The sequence below is a fragment of the Cricetulus griseus genome, chromosome 4 (genome assembly GCF_003668045.3).
Source record: "Cricetulus griseus strain 17A/GY chromosome 4, alternate assembly CriGri-PICRH-1.0, whole genome shotgun sequence".
Lineage (NCBI taxonomy): Eukaryota > Metazoa > Chordata > Mammalia > Rodentia > Cricetidae > Cricetulus > Cricetulus griseus.
The window spans coordinates 205,965,347-205,987,176 of NC_048597.1; the positions used below are offsets into that span (position 1 = coordinate 205,965,347).

General features: G+C 46.0%; 1 protein-coding gene across 1 annotated transcript in view; it reads right to left on the reverse strand.

Annotated features, from left to right (window-relative positions):
- Positions 1-1,724: 1,724 nt before the first annotated feature.
- Positions 1,725-21,830, reverse strand: part of Clstn2 (calsyntenin 2) — a 570,502-nt gene continuing 550,396 nt past the window's right edge. The window contains exons 10-17 of the mRNA XM_035443875.1: positions 18,603-18,769; positions 11,430-11,578; positions 9,435-9,658; positions 5,952-6,122; positions 5,332-5,477; positions 5,098-5,221; positions 4,204-4,388; positions 1,725-2,523 (exon numbers count right to left, since the gene is read on the reverse strand). Coding sequence (XP_035299766.1) covers positions 2,323-2,523; positions 4,204-4,388; positions 5,098-5,221; positions 5,332-5,477; positions 5,952-6,122; positions 9,435-9,658; positions 11,430-11,578; positions 18,603-18,769 — 1,367 coding nt within the window. The 3' untranslated portion in view covers positions 1,725-2,322. The remainder of the gene's footprint in view (positions 2,524-4,203; positions 4,389-5,097; positions 5,222-5,331; positions 5,478-5,951; positions 6,123-9,434; positions 9,659-11,429; positions 11,579-18,602; positions 18,770-21,830) is intronic.

A 21,830-nucleotide genomic window follows, 5' to 3' on the forward strand; every position in this document is an offset into this window, starting at 1 on the left:
TTATTTAAATAATGGGATTGTGAAGCCTAACTGGTCCTGTAGATTTTCCCCTTGTAAATGTGCAGAAATAGCTTGAGAGAAAAGGGGGCATTTGATTGGGGTAATTCAAGGGAGATGTGTCTATTTCTTTTCAATGAATATAAAATCTCAAGTTTCTTCCAAGAGAGAAAAATTAGGGCACTGGTTGAGTTGGTAAATGTGTCCCTCTTCTTCTGGTGTCTTCTGTCACTTCCTCCTCCTCTCTCCTGTGTAATTTCCATGCCCGTTTGTGTCCCTTCTATAGATCTCCAGTCCTCTATGGGGAAAGGCCTGTCTCACTCAGCTTCATCCCGTTCCCACTGCTACTGGCACAGTGCTTAACACATAGTGGGTGCTCAGAAATGCATGTTAATAGGAACACAAGTAGAACCATGGCCCAGGAGCAGAGGGTAGTCCGAACCTCTGGACTGACTCTGAGCAGGACACTGACTCCAAGGCTCAGTTTACTCAGCACACACCCACACAAAAACATACCTAATAACAGATTTTTACTTGGAGGCTCAGGGAAGGGAAGGTGTGTGCACAAAACACTTCAGGAGATGAGAAAATATCATAAGGTAGCTCTCCCCAGTCAGAAGCTTGCACAGACCTGGCATGGACCCTCACTGCCTGGAGGGCTGAGTAGAGGACATCAGTTGTAACACTCCCTGAATGCTATGTTTGGATGACAAGGGAATATTCAGTTGAACCTGAAAGCTATGTGATGAGTGACCAACTGTGGATGGGCACCAAGCCAATTCAGGATGGGCTGGGGCAGAATGGGAGGTTATGGGTGACCTATACAGACTGAGAATAAAGAGGAGCTCAAGGTGTTTGAAACAAACATGTCCTCAAAGCCTTGTGTAACTCTTACAACGGCCCTAATTCTTGCCTGCTATTCTCTAGGCCACAAAAGATTGTCCACCAGTTACTATAGCAACAATTCTCCTCACGAACTGCCCACGTTAGAATGGAGATGGAAAAGTCTTCCTTATTAAAATAAGAAGAAAGAAGAAGAAATTAGGGTTTTGATATATTTGCCCTCTATTCAAAGCACCCCCCCCTTTTATGAGAAGAAAAAAGAGGCAGCTGCTATTATTACAAATATGCTTTGAATTCCCAGCAGTTAAATTTCCCAACTTTCGTCGCAGACTGCGAGAGCCCATATTTCTTCTACTATATCTGAAAAATGATGTTATTTCCTCAGGAGAAAACAGTAACAGGAGATAAGGGACCACAGGCTAGGTGGTGACAGCCTTGTCAACCTTTAGGCTGCTCTTCTCTGGCGGAGTCCAGCCATACCAACCCTCTGTCAAAGCAGATTTCTACCCACCATGAAGCCTTGCTGGGTCACCCCATTAGTCCTTTCTTTGGCTCTTGGCAACAGCCAAGCCCAAGCTGTCACCTGAGCAGTGCCTGTGTGAAATGCTTCCTGGGCCCTGTGGTTCTGTGTGGTGATAGCCCTGGATGGGGCAGCCCTTCCTGCCTAGGCCGTCTCTAGGCAGGTTGGGACGCTTCTTAGCAAGCCCTGTGATGAGGATATGCTCTGCTTATGGTCAAAGACCAACTAACTTTTGGTTTTTAACTTTTTATACCAGTTAATGTAGTCTCAGAAAGAAGTAAAAGGAAAGGCTCCCCAAGCTAGAAAGTGTGTGTGTGTGTGTGTGTGTGTGTGTGTGTGTGTGTGTGTGTGTGTGTGTGTGTGTGATGGTTGTGCATGTACATGTCTATGAACCTTTACCTGGAAACTCAATTCTGTCTCAACAAAGGCTTTCTTTTCAATTCTTAAGCCCTAAGACTTTGGGTGTATGAGACTCCACTGCCTTCCCTGTATAAAGCAACCTGGAGACCGAGCATAGGGAGGACCTGCTGGTGTCAGTGGAGAAAGGCTATTTAGTCAAGTACATACACAGTGAGTCACAACCCAAGGAGTTTGAAAACACTGAGCCTAGGGGTGGTAAGTGACATAAAGGTGGACCTTTTCCTCTGCAGAAAAGAACAGGGTGTTCAGAACTCTGCAGACTGGGTGAGTGACAGGATTCTGGGTGAGCCCAAGGCAGAAGAAGTGAGGGCCACAGGACAATGTAACCACCCTGAAGTCCTCACTGGTGGTGACACTTGACTCTTGGAAATGCCCCATGGTTGGGACACAGGCAGGGCCCGAAACATAGAGGGTAGATTCCAGGAAGTTGATGGCCTTCCTGGATCTGTCATAAAATTAGAGGCTAGTGTGACAGGCTTGGGCATACATTGGATTGGGCTTTACAAAAGGGGCACATGGGCTGGTCAGTAGGCCCGTGGGCACTAGTAGGAGAGGGTGGAATCATCCCATTCTAGCTGGGCTTGCCTTGTGCCACTCTGCCCATGTCTGCCTCTGCCCATTCCTTCCTCCTCTTCCTCTTCGCTGTCATCAGAGCCACTGCTGCTGGAGCTCATGCCTTCCTCGGCTTCCTCCTCTTCCTCTCCTTCAGTCTCATCTTCCCCATGCCCTGGTCCTTCATGTTTCTGGATGCCAGGAGAGAAATGAAATATACATCAAGGACTGAGTAAGGGCCGCCTGGGAGCTCTGTGCAGCAAAGACTTAGGGACTCTTGGGATTCATTTCACTTAAAGCCAAACCCCTTATCCTGCCTACATAGGATCTCTGGGAAAGGAACCTGGGAGAGGGAAGTTAGAAAGGCAGATACAGATCTAAAATAGCAGCGACTCCCAGGACACATAGTCAAGGTAACATGTTAGTGTCAGTGACAGGACAGGCACTTAAACCAACAGCATCATCTACTGAATCTTTCAGACCCTTTAAATAGAACATTTGGGTTCTTAACTGTTTGCTTCCCAGGGGCAGAATCATGCTTGATCTTGGACACCTTTCCATGTGGGAGCATTGTGTCACTGGAAATAGAAGGTCATCTAAGCCAAGGTGCAGGTGTGCTATAATTAAAAGCTATTCTTTTGCAAAGGCCAACGTTTATGCCCTCACTTTCCTTGCCTGCCCCCTTATGCTATAATTTGTGAATTAAAGCTGTACCCTGCCCTTTCCAGTTCCACTTTTCCCTTCTTACAGCTTTGTAGTGATTCCAGCAACTTTTTTTTTTCTGGGCTTATGTTTTGAGTGATATGTTGCCTTATGTGGCTACATGGCTCTTTTAGATCATCTTCTATCCACTTCTGTCTCCTCCAAATCACACCCTTTCTACAAGGCCTCCCTTACTTTAGCCTTCCCTAGTGATTGCTCTTTCCTTGAATGGCCAGCCCCCAAGACTGGAGCTTCAGCAAGAGCTGGCCATACTAGGTCAGCCCCTTTGAGGCACACTACTATTTGCTCCTCAGATTGCTCTTGCTTCTTACACTTAAGGCTCAACTCTTTGAGGATGGGAGTGCTGGACTCCCATACCAGCATACTTAGAGAAATTGAGCCATGCTGGCTGTGAGTAAAACAGGTGCCAGGCAGCAATGATCATCTCTATTATTTCCCTATGGCTTTTCCTGATCTTTCTCTGGGCTTGTGTCTTCCAGACACCCATGGACAAAAAGAACGATAGGCAGATGCATAGATCAGGTCCCTTGAATGGTCATGGATGGCTGCTGGGGGCTGTTGGCCAACTGAAATCAAGTAACCCTCTGAATTGTACTGCCTTGGGTTTGAATGCTGGCTTTATTCATTTGAACATGGTGCTACTCTTCTCTCTGTTCCCACCTTGGGAGATGACGGTGATGCTTCCCATTCACACGGTGCTTGTATATACAGAACATCTGGACCAGTGTCTCACTAAAAGGGGAACTTATTAAATGGCAGGTGGTGTTGCTCTGTTTTTGCTTTAACTTATTTCAAGCCTTTAAGTGAACTCTGTAGGCCACCTAATTTGCACTGTTAGCTAATCAAGAGAGTTCAATATTGAATTCCTGAGTGTTAGTCCTCTCTGAACTACAGCAGGGGTGAGGGATAGATACCGAATGACTGCTTGCTTTAGGAAAATTCTAGTTATGTTTGTGGGATAAGAATGATTGCACATTTTAAATCAGAGAATACAATTCACAGGGGAATTGGGCAGAGATGGGAGAATCACTGGCAATAGGACTCATTAGACTAGGAGGAATCTATAGGATCCAGGACCTAGGGAGGAAGAACCAAGTTGATTAGCAGGAGCCCCCCACCCAGAGCTCCCATCCCAGAGAGAGGATCACCTCCATAGGGTTGACTGTAATAGTCAGTGCAGAGTCATCCCAGTCCATCTCAGCCTCTTTGGCAGCTTCAGTCTCTTGGAGAAAATGTTGGTGGGCAATTCGGACTCGGTACACACCCATGGCCACAACAAACACCAGCATGCACACGGAGATAATGATGACCACTGTGGCGATGCTCGGGACCACTGAAGTAAAAAAATGGCACCCAAATAACACAATGACTAAAGTTGTAACTCACTCTTCTGACGGACAAAAATCCAGGTTCACAATAAAATCTTCCCTCTAATTTCCCAGCCATAGGGCTCTGGGCCCTTATCTCACTCTGTCTGGGATATCCTTTTATCAACTATGCATCAGATGTTATACTCACTCTGCTATGGCAATTGTGAGAAGTGAGGGAAATGTCCATGAGCTTCTGTTAGGCACACAGTAGGCATTCAAAAAATGTAGCGTCTCTTCTACCCCTGGCTTTTCTCCTCAAATTATAGGGAAGTCTCCACTAAGAATCAGGCATTTTAAAATTTAGTAGGAATGCAAGTGCTACCAGACGGTGGCACAATATGGCATGTGCTCAGACAAACTCATGGGCAGATGACGTTGAATATGGTTAAGTGTGTGAGGGGTTCATGGGAAGCTTCTGAGTTAGCCCTGAAATGACTGGTGTATTGTCTCAGCCCTTTGTACCAATCTCTGTTACTATGGAGTGTGTGAAACTCCTCCATTAGTTAATGGACTCCCTGTTGAAAGCAGGGGTGGTCAGAGAGAGGGTTTGTAGTTTCTCCATGGCAGGATTCCCTTCTTCAGCTCAAGAGCACCTTTGGATGCTACAATATAACTGTCTTCTTGGAGGCTGCTCTTGAGTCCCAGCATCTGAATTGCCTTCAAGTATCCTACCTGAACTGCGCTGGATACTACTCCGGGACTCAGGGTGATGGACAGACTGGAGGAAGGGTGGCTGCACAATAAGGTGGTTGACGTGTTCCTTGTCAGAGACTCTGACTTCATGGAGGACACTGACCTGGGAGGAGCAAGGAGAGATGCAAGTAGGCGGTTGAGATAGTTCTCTGAATGAATGAGGGGATGGGCGGGTGGGTCAGGTTTTCCCTAACCATGGCAGGATACACTCACCTCCAAGTTGAACTCATTGCTAGTGTAACGTCCATTGAGTTCTGAACATTTGATCCGGAACCTCCGAGTCTCAAGGGGAGTGGGATGCCAGTTGCGGTAACGGAGGTGGTGCAGCACCTGCTCGTAGCGGCTCATGGACCCCACACCTGCACCAAGAGACCACATCTACTATCCGGAGGCATAGGGGAGGGGGAACTGCAGGTGCAGGACACAGACTGATGCTGTTGGGGTTGTGAATCCAAGGGTAAAAGTCTTGGATTCACAAAAGGCTGATGGGTGGAAAAAGCAGAAGTTTCAAAGATTAAAACCAATCCAAAGAATTTTCATGTAGACTAGTCTATGACTGGAATGCTTGGCCCCAGGCTGCCAAACATGGCTGGAGCATTTTCCAGGATCAAAAAGTGAAATCACTCTCTTAGTTTCTACGGATTCCCAAGGAGTAAAGATATAGTACAATGTCTAGAGCTGGAGTCACTCTAGAAAGGAAAGTGTAGAAACATCAGAATTTCCACTTGACCTCTAGGACTGTGCCAGCCACAGCTGCTACCATACTCAGTAGTCCTTGATAAGGCTGCTCTGAGAGGACATCACTGAGCAGAGGGGCTGTGTTGAGACCTTACCATAGATGGAGTAGCCAGCCGTAGAGTTAGTGGCATCCAGGTGTCGTTGGTGGAGTTCACTGTGGTTGAGCTCCAAGCACTCTTGTCTTGGATCCAAGTCCCCTCCAAGCACCAAAATGTCACAGAAATCCAAGTTGTGTAGCATTTCTTCCAAGACTGCTGGTTTGGGGGCTGAAGGAAGGCGGGGGTGGGGTACATGAGAAACAGCAGCATGAAGAGCTCTTGCTCACCACCACACCTCCTCGGGTACTGCCTGTGTGTGCAGGTGGGGCAGGAGAAGGGGCTGTGCAACCCCATCTGCTACACCCACTTCTCAAACATCAGGCCAGCTTCAAGAGGGTGGTATGAATTCGTGGGGAGAAGGTATGTATCTCCAAAGAGCCGCTATACTACTCAGTTCCTCCTCTGAGAGACATTAGAAGCCATAGCCACAGATTGCACTTGGGGAGAGCTAAGTGGCTCTTAACCAGCCTTTTGTAGTTCTTTTTCCATGTGGACAGTGTGTGCTCGCATGCATGCATGCACACACGAGTGAGTGTATGCATGAGTCCTCACCAGGCTCTGAGGACCTTGGGAAAGAAACTTCTTTAGAATCTGGCACAGGAACTGCCATGAAGCAGCCACCTGTTTTACTCAAACAGAGATGGATCGTTCATTAATCATCACTGGATTCAACAGGATATAAGCAAAAGTTAATTAATAATTGATAAATTAGACTAAATTAATTAGTTCATATGCTCCCACAGGAGCATATTAGCAAGCTGGTCAGTCTTGTGGTCCTTGCCTGATTTTATGACTCCAGATTTCTCAGGGAAATATCTATTAGACAATCTGGCAGTCCTAACTGAAAACCCCATTTTAAGATGAAGGTGATGGTTGCTTATGGAATATATGCTGTGCACCAGATACAGAGCAAACATAATAGACAATATTATCCACACCCCATCATTGGGGAAATAGACGATCAAAGAAGTGGGGAGAGTTGCCCAAAGTCACAAAGTGAATACGGGGAGTTATTGGTATTTATAAAAATGTTTAAAAAGACATTCAAAGGACAAGATAATTATTTTAATTAAAAATTTCAGTGGTACCTAAAATAGTTTCATTCTCATTAACTATATATTATTAGTTTCTGTGTGCCTAATTTTTTTTTACTGTTCGCCAACCACAATGGTTCCATGTGTTACTAGCAATATATAAAAGCACAATAATCTTCATTAACACTGAGGTCAGTCATTAACAGCAGTGAATGTCTAATTTCAGATGTCTCCCAGGTGTTTTCTAACTTCCTTTCAGGTGGAGCTAGGTCACCTTCCTGGTAATACGGCTGGCAGAGCCACACTAGGCAGGTGCTCAGGTGTCCCAGCTGCCCATCGCATGGCTCTTTCCCTATGGCACTATCTTCCATCCTTACTTTCTTGTGTTGGAGGGACTGCTGGGTGAGGAGCCCACAGTAGAACTGTCCGTGGCTGAGCCCTGCAGGAGCTACTCGTCTGGTTTAACAGACAGGCAAGTCACCACCAAGAGCTAAATCTCCTGTGAGCTAAAGGGAAACCCCAGCGATTGGCAACTCAGCCTGGGAGTCATGGATGGAGGCATTGAGATAACATTTCCAAGACAGTGCAGAGAGTGAAGAGGTATTTGCAAACAATCAATAGCGGGGGTCAGAACAGCGGTGGCTACAAAGGACCTAAGTAGCGCAGAAGCATAGAAACATGTATGTGTTGGGGTACTGAGTGTGCATTGAAGATTAAAGGTTGCAGCGTGCGCTCAAGGATGAATTAATCTGTGATGGTAAGATTTCTTTATTCAAGAAAGCACCAGGGCAAAAGGCAGGCCAGAGCGAGGTCTCAGGAACCCAGCTAGCGCAGCCAGAAAGAAGCTCCACGTGCAGCCTTTAAGAAGCTTCCCTTGCATCACCCCGGCTTTCCTTCACCATGCCCTTATGGGCGAGTCCGGGGTCTACCTGGTACCTGTCCCAGGACTATTGGGCGGGGCTAGGGTGTCTCCCTACAGTGCATTATATGTGCTCCTGCGTAATTATGGATGTCTGTGAGTATATGTGTATATGTGAGGGGCAGAAGCTGACCCTGGAACTTGTCACTGTGGCCTGGTAGCAAACACAGTTAGCCCCCTCATTTAAGAGTCTCATAAAAACGACTATTTCAACAGGAAGTGCAGAAATTTAGAAGTACTAATAATAGCTCCCCGGCACTGGGCTGTGCGCTCTACATGCACCTCTCATAAATAGAAGGTGAAATGTGGACCCAGTTAGCTGCTTTCTCCCGCATTGCCTGTGTGCGGGTGTCAGCGGCCACAAAGCTCAATGCTCCTGGGCTGTGACCACTGAAGTCAGCAGGCCTTCCTTTTTCAGTCTGATTTTAGCCACAAATGAGGACAACAGAGGAGGGAAGGTCACATGACTTAATGCACCTTGGCATGTAATTCAGAAACCTCCCTGGCTGGCCAGGTGTGAAATACCAACTATTTTTAGGCTTTCAGGAGGTCTGCCCCTTGAGAACCTAATCACTGGGGACCAGGGTGGTTTAAGACAGTAGGTAATTGGGATTATTATAGAAGCGGCTCTTCAGGGACTCGGGCCTACTGGTACCTACCAGCACATCATTAGCAGTGGCTTTGGAGGGGGGGAGGCGGTTGAAGTTGTGCTTCTGGAAGAGGCTTCGAAGGATTGCTCTCAGACAAGCACTGTCAGGAAATGCTGAGTCCCTCTGAGCTGCAAAAGGCAGGCATCCCTCCCTTCCTCTCCACAGACTCCCTCTCTGTGGGTTTCTTTCCTTTTGTCTGCCTCCAGCAGATGTTCTGGCTTTCTGTGTAACTGAGTGTTTCTCCCAGGCAGAGAGTGGAAACTCAGCCTTCCCTAAGCAACAGCCCTAATAATGAAGCTGGTGGGAATTACAACCTGGAAGTTCCCTGAAAGCTTAGTCATATTGCCGAGTGAGCCCCAGCCTTCTGCTGTGTGTATGGTAATGTGAAGCTGGGTTCTATCCTTTGCACACCTTTAGCTTTTCTTCTAATGATTGGAATAATACATACCCACTACAGGACATTTTTTTTTTTTTGCAGTCACAGAAAAGGGAAGGCAAGCAGAAACAAATAGTCTTTATCCATGCTCCTCGGGGGACACTGCTGTTAGCATCAAGTATCTTTTCTTCTGGGCATCTCTTTCTTACATGGTGGTGATCATGCTACAAGGATACTGCTAAGTCTGCATGTCACTTCTTTTCACTTACCATATAGTACAAGTGTATTCCTTCTTGCTTCCTGTCACTAACATGGGTGTGCTACACTTGGGTAAGCTGTCTGTCCCTCTCCTGATGATCGCCTGAGTGTTTCTAGCTTTGTTTGATTTTTTTCCTGTCATACATCATCCTTCCATGGGTGAGCAGTGTGGGTTGCCCTGAGGTATCATTTTACCAGACTGTACGGAGTTAAGGTCCACCCTCCCCACGGCCCCATAAGTACCTGTGCCTGTGGTTCTTGTATCCCCGGATGCCTCAGTTTTGGCAAAGGTGCTCACAATCTTGATGTCAGGGAAGAGAATCACTCCTCTGGCACTTTCAAACTGGGCAGCAGGTCTCCAGAAGCGCTCTGTTCCCCTGAGGGTGATCTGGGGTTCGATGGCCTGCAGGACCATGATGTAGGCATCCACATCTGGGATGCTGATGCACACATCTTCCCCAAAGCACCTGGGAAAACATCTCCAGTCATGGCCCTGATCAGCCGATGATTTAAACCATCCGCTCCAGAGCCATGGGCTTGCCAAGGTGTCCTGGGTGTTAGCAGTCTCTGAGGATGGCCGTAGACCTTCACATTTAAGGCCACATTAGCACCTAAGCACTAACAATGTAGGGACTTAAGAGATTGGCTCCTGGGAGGGATGAGACTTTTCTATGCTAGCAACAAGTAACCATGAAAGCTTTCATTATCTTTTAGCAAAGTCATCCATGGCAACATTAATTAAAAGCAACTGCTTGCTTTTGTGCATTAGTATTTGGTAAGGGAACTGTTGTCTGGTTGGCTCTAGCCATTTTAGTAAATGAGACCCTAGGGCTAGATTATCCTGCTCTGGCATATGCATGTGTTCTGTCTTAGTGAGGATATCATGGGGGGTGCACCTCTTCTATTGGTGAGGGCAGAGGACTGCAGTGGTTACATTACTTTACCCTAGTGCACTGCTACATAAGAACTAAGGCTTGGAAGATGGATAGGTGAGAATCCATGCCCTGCTTGGTCACTTTCATTGCTCTGTACTTCAACTTCTTATCTATACAATAGGGAGAGCAATGATTACCCTGTACTAGTAATGGCTAGTTATAAAGACCTTCAAAAAAGTGACTGTCCAGAGCTTGCTATCCAGTAAAGTCCAAGCTTTCTCAGTAGAATCATTGAAGCCTACATGTCATCAATATTCTCCATTATTAAGGAATCCAAAGACTTGGGCAAAAATAGTGAGCACTGCCTAGACCAACTCTATGCTCTAGGCATCAAGCTAGATCCTTATAGAGGCAGCCATCATTCTGTATGCCGAGGGAATGTACCCAATGGAAGAAGGAAGGGTAGTTTGGATAAGTCTCTATGGAAATGGATAGTTTTCATCTCTTCCATGCTCTAGGTAGATGATGAATTTGGGTGCTACTGCAGGTGCCCAGCTCAGCTTCCTGTTGCCTTTCCCTCTCCTTTTGGTTTATGGACAGCAGGTCTCGGGGATGGACACTAGGCAGTCTCTTTCCCTCTCTTTGCTCCAATTTGGAGCTGACTCAGAGGTGTCTACATATAATCTCAGGCCTCTGGGTGGCAACACTCTTCATCATTCTATTGAGTGTCGCTTCCCACAATGGGCATCTCAGGCCCAGAAATGCAGCCGTCAGCAGACCCATCCTTCCCACCCTTGTCTCCTGGGTTCTTCTATCCCAGTTGCTTGGTGACTCCACGTCCATCTTCTAGGAGTTTATCTGGGGTTCCTTACCTAGCAGTCATCTCAAGTAGCTGCCATATCTGGGAAGTGAGGTATCAAAAACTACAGTGATCTCATTTCATTAATTGAACTCTGCTCCCTGGGGACAAGAACCATGCCTTCTCTTCCTCTGGCTTACCCATAGTATTTAGGAATTCTACAAAACAAAGTTGGTTAATTTAATTAATACTTATCAAGCCCCTACCATGTACCAGGTGCTATACCCTTAAATCAGACCATTTAAAACCTAGCTGTTGGAGAATGTATAGAAAATAGGCCTCTCTAGGCATCAGATTAGATGTGGAAAAAAACACGGAAAGGTGGGTTTGAAAGGTAATATTTCCCTTAAGAAAGCAAAAGAAGAGCACGGGTCCCAGAAGCATCCTCCCATGGATAGCAGAGTAGAGGAAAGTTGAACAAGGGAAGCCCTACTTGCAAAGGAACAGTCTTAAGGGACTATTGTTGCTGCGTCAGCTGGGCCTGGGCAGTTGGCTTTTACTCACTGGACTTTGGAAGAGAGTCTGAGGCGCCGGACACCTGCTGTTGGGAACTGCCTGGAGTTGATGTAGGAGACCTTCTGGAGGGCTCGGTTGATGTTCCCAATGTCATCACCTTCCATCACGAGGACAGACTGTGAAGGGTTGAAGTGATACTGGAAGACAGAAGTGGGCATCATAGGAAAAATGGTCAACGATAGGCATGGCTCTCTGAAAACTGTGTAACTCCAGGAGGAGGCCACTAAGGCCACCAAAGTTATCTCTAGAACATCAGAAGATGATGAATCGGTTGTGCTCTCTACCTCTCCAGTAAGTTGTTCCACTTTCTTCTGAACTTCAGGACCTTCCCTAGGAGTTCAGCCAAAGGATTAGACATTCCTGGTGATATCAGCCTGAACCACAGAATGGAATTCTGAAAACCCTGTCACAGCGTTCTTGCTAAGAGATATTTTGGTTTTGCTTTAGAGTCTCACCATGTAGGCATGGCTGGCCTGGAATTGACTATGTAGACTAGGCTAGCCTCAGACTAATAGATATTAGCCTGCCTGTGCCTCCTGAGTATTGAGAGGTGTGAGCCACTGTGCCCTGTGATAGCAAGGGTTTTGTGCTATTTTCAATCTTTTACTGATATTATCACAATCCATAATCTCATAATATAAACACATGAATGTATCCAGAAGACAAATCCTGGCAAGGGAAATTTCTAGGTCAAAGAGTAGTACATGTTCTCTGTTGATGCTGGCAAATTTCTGATTGCCTGAATTGTCAACACACACACACACACACACACACACACACACACACACACACACACACACACTCACTCACTTCCATCTGCATTAACCTCAGCCATCTGCATGCTGTCAGTCTTTGGGAAGCCAGCCAGACTTATAGGTGACAAACACCAACTTACTCTAGTTTTAATTCATATTTCTCTTACTACATGAGAAGCGGAATGTATGTTCTCATGGGTTTAAGGAAAACTATCTGCTACTTTACCCTGACCTGACCCAAATGTCTTCAAAGCAATACTATTGTTCTATGTTTGGAGATGGATGTATCATTGTTGGTGACACTGAACCAAGTGAGTCACTGGCACGGTGGTCCTAGTCAGTGGATGGGTCTTTCTTTGTTTCCTTTAGCTATTATATAAGTGTTTTATTTCTGCCTACTCCTTGAATTAGGTCCTACTGGGATTGTGTGTTTTTCTTTCTGGTAGCACTTATAAAAGAATGGTATAGCCTGATTACATGGCACACTGATGAGCGATTGTCTCACTGAACACAGGGCTCTACTGACCCCTTGCTCCCAGAAGCTAGCTCTAGTGATCTGAGAACTCCTGGTAGATGGATAAATGAATGGTTCCATTCAAACATCTATTTTACTCAGCACCATCTCCTGTCCCCCCAACATGGCCTCCTTCTAGCCACTTGCTTTTCAGCAGTACCAAACCTGGCTCTCTCCTCTATCTGGGCACTGGAGAAGTGACACTTCCTACCTCGATTGTGCCATGTATTCCAGGACCATGTGACAATTGATGAATGAGACACGAGGGGAGGTAAAGTAAGTATAATGCCTTGGGCCAAGGCAGGGAATTGCCCTGTGGAGTTCTCTAGTCTTTCTCCTCACTCCAGTGACCTTCAGCCTGTACACAGGAACTCTACCTCACCTCCACTACTTAGTATAAGAGGAAAACACTTCTATGTATCACAGTCACTGAATCTGGAGAGTTACTACCACAGTAGGTCAACCTATCTGGAGGATGAAGCCGGCCCTTACTAGTCATGAGTCTTCTGTGAGGCTATGTAGCGTGTCTGAGAGAAAACAATATTTGAGATTGTCACTCTTGTTCCAATACACACTAAGAAGTACAATTTTTGGACAGTTACTCCCCCTTTCTGGACTTCATTTTCTCATTTAAAACTTGAAGAAATGAATATCTACCTGTCTGAAGTTTCAATGAGATAACATACTGGATGACTCTACTGCAAATGAACTACTTGGGGCTCGAAGTGTTTGGGATGTTGTATTTTTTCTCTTTGATTTGGAATATCTGCACATATATGAGATGTTTTAGTGCTAGAATTCAAGTCTGTATATGAAACTCATTTATGGTTCGTATATATCTCATACACACAGTCTGAAGGTAAGTGTATATAATATTTTTAAATGTGCCTGTGGTTTGACTGTGGTCTGTCACAGGAGACTAGCTGCAAGTTTTTCATTTGTAGTAGCATGTCAGTGCTTATGGAGTTTTGTATTTCAGAACATTAGATTAAGGATGCCCACTTGATATAAAGTTTCTAGTATTTACAAAGCATTCAATATATGAAAACTTGGGTTATAATTCCCAATGCTGTAGTAAGTCCATCTTTGTTGAATCTTTGCTGATGGGACCACTGTGCCTTTGTTGCCTTTCCTCCCCCATGCTCTAACTCTTTCCTGTCTCTCAAAGCCCTGGGTAGTGTCCCTCTGAGCTGTGACCTCTGCCCATGAGCACAGCTTCCTTGGTCTAGATGCAGGAGGTCCCAGGTAGATGTTTCTCAGCCAGCCACTGGGTGTGTCTCTAGCCACTGTTTCTCAGCCAGCCACTTGGTGTATCTCTAGGCATGGATGCCTCTTCCACTCAGAATGCTCAGTTCTGAAGCCACCACACACCAGTGGGTCACAATCAGATCTGAATCATTTGTACAAGTCATCCATTTTAGATCTGGGAAGATTTAAGGTCATCCTTCCAAAAAACACTACTTAGAACTCTTGCCCACTCCTCTGCACAGTGTCTCGGGTACTAGAGTAGAGTCTTACGGTGATGCTGCTGTCTGTGTGAGACTCTCAAGGGCCTGGTTACTGGTTTTCCTTAGCTTTCCCACAAGGTCTAGAGTGGCAGTGGTATGAAGAAGATGGTTAGCACTGCAGAGTAGGCTGAAGTCTGAGCCTGGCATAAGTCAGAATGGGAAGATCTACAGGCGTCTAGAACCGTGGTTCTCAACTTTTCTAATGCTGTGACCCTTTAATACTGTTTCCCATGCTGTGGTGACCCCCAACCATAAAATCATTTTTGTTGCTACTTCATAACTGTAATTTTACTACTGTTAATGAATTGTAATATCTGTGTTTTCCAATGGTCATAGGTGACCCCTGAGAAAGGGTCATTTGACCCCCAATGGGGTCTCGAGCCACAGGTTGAGAAATGCTGTTCTAGAAGGATGACCAAGTAGCATTTCTTGGCAATTGTCAGAGCACATGTCTCCACTGAATCCTAGCAAAGTCACAGGTTAGCCAATGTGTTGGATTTCCAGGTAATGCCTAGCCCAAGCCCAAGCCCAAGAACATCCTTCTAACCATAGAGCATGAAGATGGACACTGGCCCAGCTGTCAATATAGTTCCTGAAAGGTCAATAAAGGCCTTCACAGGCTCTCACATTTTTTCTAGGTGGAGTATTCCATACTCTGGGGATATGTCTGTAGTTATGAGGCAGACATGTTTACACTGGCATAATCATAGGGGCAAACGGTGCCCAAGCCTAGTTCCTTGGGAATCTGTGCTGTGACCATAGCAAACAAGGACGATGCTAGATAGATATCTTGCATTATGGCCACTTCTCCCAGACATTCAGCTGCCTTCTTCAGTTTCCTTGCAGGCTTGACCATCAGTGAAATTCCTATCCAAAACCTAGGTTCCCTATGCCTCAGTAACAGGCTGGCTATGGCTTGTTGGGCACCTTGTCCTTCCCTGACCATCTGCTATCTGCCAGCCTCTTTGATCTGTACTAAATGGCTTAAAGGGTAAAGGCCTTTGCCACCAAGCCTGACAATTTGAACTGTCAACCCTGAGATCCACATGGTGGAAGGGGAAAACTGAATCCCATAAATTGTCCTCTGACTTCCACATGAGTATATGGCATGTTCCCACCTCCAAATACATAAGTTAATGTAGTAACAAATGAACAGAAAGGTCTACTGTGCCACAAAAGGCCCCGTGATTCGTTGAGAGCCCATTATGCTTGCTACAGGGACATGTATCGAAATGCTTAGTAAATTAATACATTGCTAAAAGACACATAGTATTAATTCCATTTTGTACATAGGGGTGGAGCTTGGGGGTTGAAATATCTTGCCCAGAGTCACCCAGGCAGTAAATAGTAAATAGACATTGGTGTTGAGAACCTAGTGGAGAACAGCGTCTGGCTGTAAGGTCAGTATTCTTTCTTGCTCTGCCACACTGTGAAGGTGCTGATGGCAAGGATGGGGCCATGAAAATCAGAACAGGATGGCCTTCCAAAATGTGGCTGCTCCATGGAATCTTAGAGATTCTTGGGTACAAGGCAACAGCCACCTCAACCCTGCAGAGACTGCAATGTTCTTGAGAAGTATCCAGAAATATGCATGACTACAGGTTGACAAGTAGAGCAAAGAGCTGGTGCGAGCCCCTATGAGTGGAGAAGTTCCTTCGGCAAGCGATGTCTTGTTTCTTTGTTAAGTCAGCCACACAGAAGGAGGCTAGTCACTGGCAAATCAAATGATAGCCATTCAGAAATGACATGCAGGAGACACGTGGGCAGGGGCTGAAGGAAGTTAGTTTTAACAGTGGTCAGGGCCATCTTTTAATCAGAGTTGCTGGCGTGGAGGAAAGAGCATGGACTTATTTTGGACAAGTCCCCTAAGCCCCAGTCCCCTTGCTTTTGAAATGAGGTCATAATATTTAATTTGTTTTGAGGAGTAGAGATAATGAACATAAAACAGCCCCCAGTGAGCGCTCTGTAAACTGAGTGTCTTATTAACTTCTCTCACAGACCTCGGGCTCTCACAAGCCATGCCTTAGGGATGGGAAAGGGTAATTTGCAGTGACTTGGGTATGAGCAGGTGGGATGCTGAGAGCCTCCCCCTAGACCGTTCTATTTGTGTGACACTTGGCTTAGCACCTTTTCTTTCCACAGGCTATGACTATTTGGTAGAAATCACTTTGGTTCTTAATTTATAATTCACAAATTGCCTGGCTGTTAAGTCTAGCATCTTTAGTTTTTCTTTTTTTTTTCCCTCTCTCTCTGTCAGACGTGGAAGTCTGCAACAGTGGCCCCTTGGGATGGTTCAATGCAGAGGACGAATTCAGAGGCAGGCAGTGAGTTGGAGTGAGAAAAAGAAAGGGCTGTAGGCTAATCTCTGCAGTACTAGGTGGACAATACCCCAAGGAAATAGCACATGCTTTCCCAGTGACATGTGATTAACATGTATGTATGAGTATGTGTGTATCAAAGCCATGGTAAACAATATCTGGAAAGTCAATTTTGCCTAACCATGCCTTCTGTATTCCTTCCATCTTCCCCTTCAGACCCAATGTCCAGGGTAGGCACCTTAAACCTTCCTGCATGGCCAAGATTATTCTCTCTTGCTTGAGTTTTCAATGGTTTCTAGTGGTTGACAGAAAAAAGACATCTAAATGTGTCTAGGAGTGCCCATGGCATGGTCTTGATCTAGCTTCTTGGTCCCACTTTTGTGCTACTATTGGACACCCACAACACTGGCCTTGAGGTTCCTGTGCAATTTGCAATGCTCCGTTGCTACTGCTCAAATTCTCAGATCTTGGAGTGGCTGCCCTCTTTACCCTTCCTTTCCCAGGTGGATTCCTACCTGTTCTTATACATTCTCTCTGGGCTTACCCTCTTCTGGGGAGCCTTCCCTGAAGGCAATTCACCCTGAATCTAAAGCTATGGAGTGAGCCTGCCTAGATTCAAATTTGGGCTCAGCCTGTCATTGACTTAAGGATGATGCTTGAGCATCCTTTATACTTCAGTTCTCAATATCTGATTGAGAACATCAGGGTACCTTTATCAGTGGGAAGGGGTATCACAAAAAGTAATAGTCATAAAGCATTTAGAACGAGCATTTCAGAGCCCTTTAGGAAATGCCAGTGTTCACTGTCAATGTAGTGGTACCCAAGAAGGTTTATTGACCACTAGGGCTATCAAATTATCTGAAGACAATAAGCTGACAGCATCCACCTTTGTATACTAGAACCTTGTCCATAACTGCAATATGGTATGTTTGCTGAAATGATCACATTTTAATGAACATCACAGGTGCTCAGACCAGCAGGCCCTGCTTGCATACCCAGGGCCAGAGCCATCAAACATCAGGCCCCTGTTAAGAACAAGTTCTGCTAGAAAAGGAGTCCCTGGCTAGCAAAGGCAGACCCATGGTAGGATGGCAAGGCAGGCCCATGGCAGACATGGGACAGATAGGCAGCAGGTGGAAATCTTCTGCTATTGTCACCTTCCCTTGGAAAACAGCCAAGGGGGAAAACTACTATGGCTTCTGGAGACTCCAGGACCTGTCCTGGTCTCCCGGACACAGTAGGTGGGCCACCCTGATTTCAAGAAAGGAGCTAGAGACTCACCTCACATGGGCCTGTCATGATTCATCAGGGCCTTTGATGGGACTGACCCTGCTCTTTATTCAGAACTTGGGCCCAGGACTATTGAGAGCTTCTCATATCTAGGTGAAGCCAGAAGATAACCTTACCTGTCAGAGAGAAGCTTGCTGGGGCCATAGCTGCCCCTCCCCCATCTGGGAGATGTTTTTCTAAGAGCAAAGCTCGGATTTCCTGAATCACTTGAATATTTTTGTTTCACACAGGCAATAAAAACACAAATCTTTTCATGTTCCTTGTGACTTCCAGATATTGCTTGAAGGGGGGCTGGCTTCACTCTGACAATGTAAAACCTAGTGACTGTCACATCTGTTTTCCAATTCTACCTCACGTCTGTCTGCTCTCTCCTTTCCTATTTGTGTTTTGGAGTCCTAATTTTTTGTTTACATTTTATGCTTTTGAAATGTATTCTTGCGTGCTGCTTTAGCGCCTTTAGGCAAATGAATAGCAAAGTAACCAACCAATCTGCAGACAAATGAAATTTCGTATCTCCCTGCAGGCATACACGGGATGTCGTCTACTGTCTATGCTAGATTACCTGATCTAGCCGTTTCAGGAGCCGGCAGCAGAAGTCCATCCTGGAAGTCATGGTCACTAACTGGTCCCTGTCAAGGTGTGATCACACCTTAGCTGAGTCACCATTTCTGCAAGGCTTCTCCGGAAACCATTATTTCCCGGCATGCTCAGATATTGGGTAGCCTTCCACTCATAAATCAGTGGCTTATCACAGGTGGCAGCGGTGCCTTCCTTACCTTTATTCCTTGCCCGAGGCTTTCCAAGGAATTAATATCCAGCCCTTCTTTGCAGGCTTGCAGACAAGAAATCACCTTTTGGCTTTCCATTTTGCCAGGACGGATCGTGAGGCTGGCGAGGCTGCCGTGGAAAAACTGTGCAAACCGTGGTTTGGCCACTTCGCCCCCTGTAAGAACAAGAAATATTGTCACCTGCCTTGGGGAGACCAGGTAGGAAGCACCAGGAACCAAGGTCACTCATACTGTCTGCATCTTCTTTAAACCTAAGGGATTAAAAACAAGCCAGTTTGTGTTTGTGTGTACACAGGCTGAGCACGGTGGGGGCTGGGGTCTTCTACCATGCCCATGCAAGGTTCAAAATGCTCATGCTGCAGCTTCGTCAGAAGCCATGCCCATCTCCTCTGCTCTCCAAGCCAGGCCTCCCTTGAGGTCTGCTTATAGGCCGCCTCACACAGACAGCCTTTCCTAGTGTCTTTACGATTCACAGTCTTCCTCTTTCATCTTTGAAGGGACTGAGTGCATGGACAGATCTAGCCCAGATCTTGCTTGACTTTTTGTTCAGAGAAGAAACAGAATGCAGAGAGAAGATGGACCAGGACTGAGTCCCCATCTTTATAGTTCCCAGGAGACATTTTGATGGCTCATGGTACACATTAGCAACCCCTAGCTCTGGTAGACTGTCTCAGCGCAGCAGCTCCCGCTGCTTCTGTGCTTTATGTTGCCTGAGGCAGGCCTGTGAATGGCTTTCCCAGCTCTGCAAAGGGCAGCTTTCCAGCAAGTGGCACTGTGGCACCCTTGCTGCTCTGTGGGTAGTGGATGCTCCTTGGATACACAGCTCCTATATTCCTTAGTGTTCAGTATGTCTTTGTATGTGGTACCACACTTCTTTTATGTTGCTGTTGTTTATAAATGTTTATTTTCTTTTTAAATTTGTTTTTTATTTATTTAAATTAGAAACAAGCTCTTTTACATGTCACTCTCAGTTCCCTCTCCCCCCTCCTCCCCTGTCCCAACCACTTTCTGCCTCCCAGGAAGGATGAGGCCTTCCATGGGGGATCTTCAAAGTCTGTCATATCATTTGGAGCAGAGCCTAGACCCTCCCCAGTGTGTCTAGGCTGAGAGATTATCCCTCTATGTGGAGAGGGATCCCAAAGTTCGTTTCTGTACTAGGGGTAAATTCTGATCCACTATCAGTGGCCCTATAGATTGTCTAGACCTCCAAACTGACTTCCTCCTTCAGGGGGTCTGGGTTGGTCCTATGCTGGTTTCCCAGCTATCAGTCTGGGGCCCATGTGCTCCCCCTTGCTCATGTCAGCTGTTTCTTTGGGTTTCTCCAGCCTGGTCTTGACCCCTTTGCTCATCACTCCTCCCTTTCTGCAACTGGATTCCAGAGTTCAGCTCAGTGTTTAGCTGTGGGTGTCTGCTTCTGCTTCCATCAGCTACTGGATGAAGGCTCTAGGATTGCATATAAAGTAGTCATCAATCTCATTATCGGAGAAGGGCTTTTAAGGTAGTAGCCTCTAGACTATTGCTTAGATTGTTAGTTGGGGTCAACCTTGCAGGTCTCTGGACATTTCCCTCCACTGCTGGTGGGAGTGCCAACTGGTACAGCCACTTTGGAAATCAGTATGATGGTTCCTCAGGAAAATGGGAATCAGTCTACCATAAGATCCACTCTTAGGCATATACCCCAAAGATATACATTCATACAACAAGGACATCTGTTCAACCATGTTTATAGCAGCATTATTTGTAATATCCAGGACCTGGAAGCAACCTAGATGCCCCTCAACTGAGGAATGGATGGAGAAAATGTGGTACATTTACACAATGGCGTACTACTCAGCCAACAAACAGAAAAGGAAAAAAACAACGGGATCTTGAAATTCGCAGGCAAATGGATAGAATTAGAAGAAACCATCCTGAGAGAGGTAACCCAGTCGCAAAACAACAAAAATGGTATGTACTCACTTGTATATGGATTTTAGACATGGAGCAGGGGATTGCCAGCCTACAATCTACACTGACAGAGAAGCTAGGAAACAAGGAGGACCCTAAGAGAGACACACATAGTCCCCAAGAGAAGGGACAAGATCTCCTAAGCTAATGGGGATCATGGGGGAGGGGAGAGGGAGTTAGTAGAAAGAGAAGGGGGGAAGGGGAGGGGAGAGGAGGGAGCAGGAAGATCTAGTCAGGGGAGGAATGGAGGAGAGCAAGAAAAGGGACACCATCATAGAGGGAGCCATTATAGGTTTAAAGAGAATTCTGACACTAGGGAAATGTCCAGGTACCCCACTTCTTTATGCTTTGCTATTGAAACTTCTTAGGCGCTGGCTATTGAATCTCTCTTACAGTTTTACTGCATGGCTCTTTCTACTGCTTGGATATGGACGTGCCTGGGTTCTCCCTCACACCTGTTCCATTGCTCTCACATTTGCTTCCCCCGACCCCCTCCTCCCTGTTGCTCAGATGAGGCAAATTTCATAGTTTTTCAAGGTCTTTTAGAGTCTCTGTCACTGCTGCTTCCTTAAACCTTACTGAGTCCCTGCTTCCCAAGCCCTGTCCCTGCCCTGAGACCCACTGTGCTCTCTAGGCTTAGGGGCTGGATCACTGTTGGTTTTCTTGCATCCTTCCACCTGACATTGCTGGTGAATTGTTTACTCGAGTGTGCTGTCCTTAGTAGCCTAAATTGTTATCATCCACCTTGGCTACGAGTTTTAATCATCTGGGAATCTTTAAGAAGATAAACTGGCACCTGGTGCTCGGGCTGACCCCCTGGAGATTTTGATTTAATTGGTATGGGGAGTTTTCAAAAGCTTCTTGGGTAAAGCAGATGTGAAGTCAAGGTTACGAAGCACTGAGCTGTGAGCTTCTCCAGGTTGGGCCTTTTGCATACTCCTTATGTGATCTCTCTCCTTGATGCTACCCGCAGGCTTGCTCTTCGCAAGCTGCTATAATTTATTAGTTTAAGCCTCTTTTTCCTGGATAGCAAAGATCACTCATGCATTATTCATTTTAATGAAGACAATATGGAGCAAGTAAGTATTAGGGGCTGAGGGTTGCACCAGACACTGTGCATAAGTTGACTCATTTATTCTTCTCAAGAACACTTGGCCTCTTGTGTCCTCTTGGCATGCTGTAGTCTGCCTGGCAGACAACAGACACTTTATAATTGCCTGTTGAATTGAAGCAGATGATGTGCTGAATGGCATCAGAGTCACTGTGGGC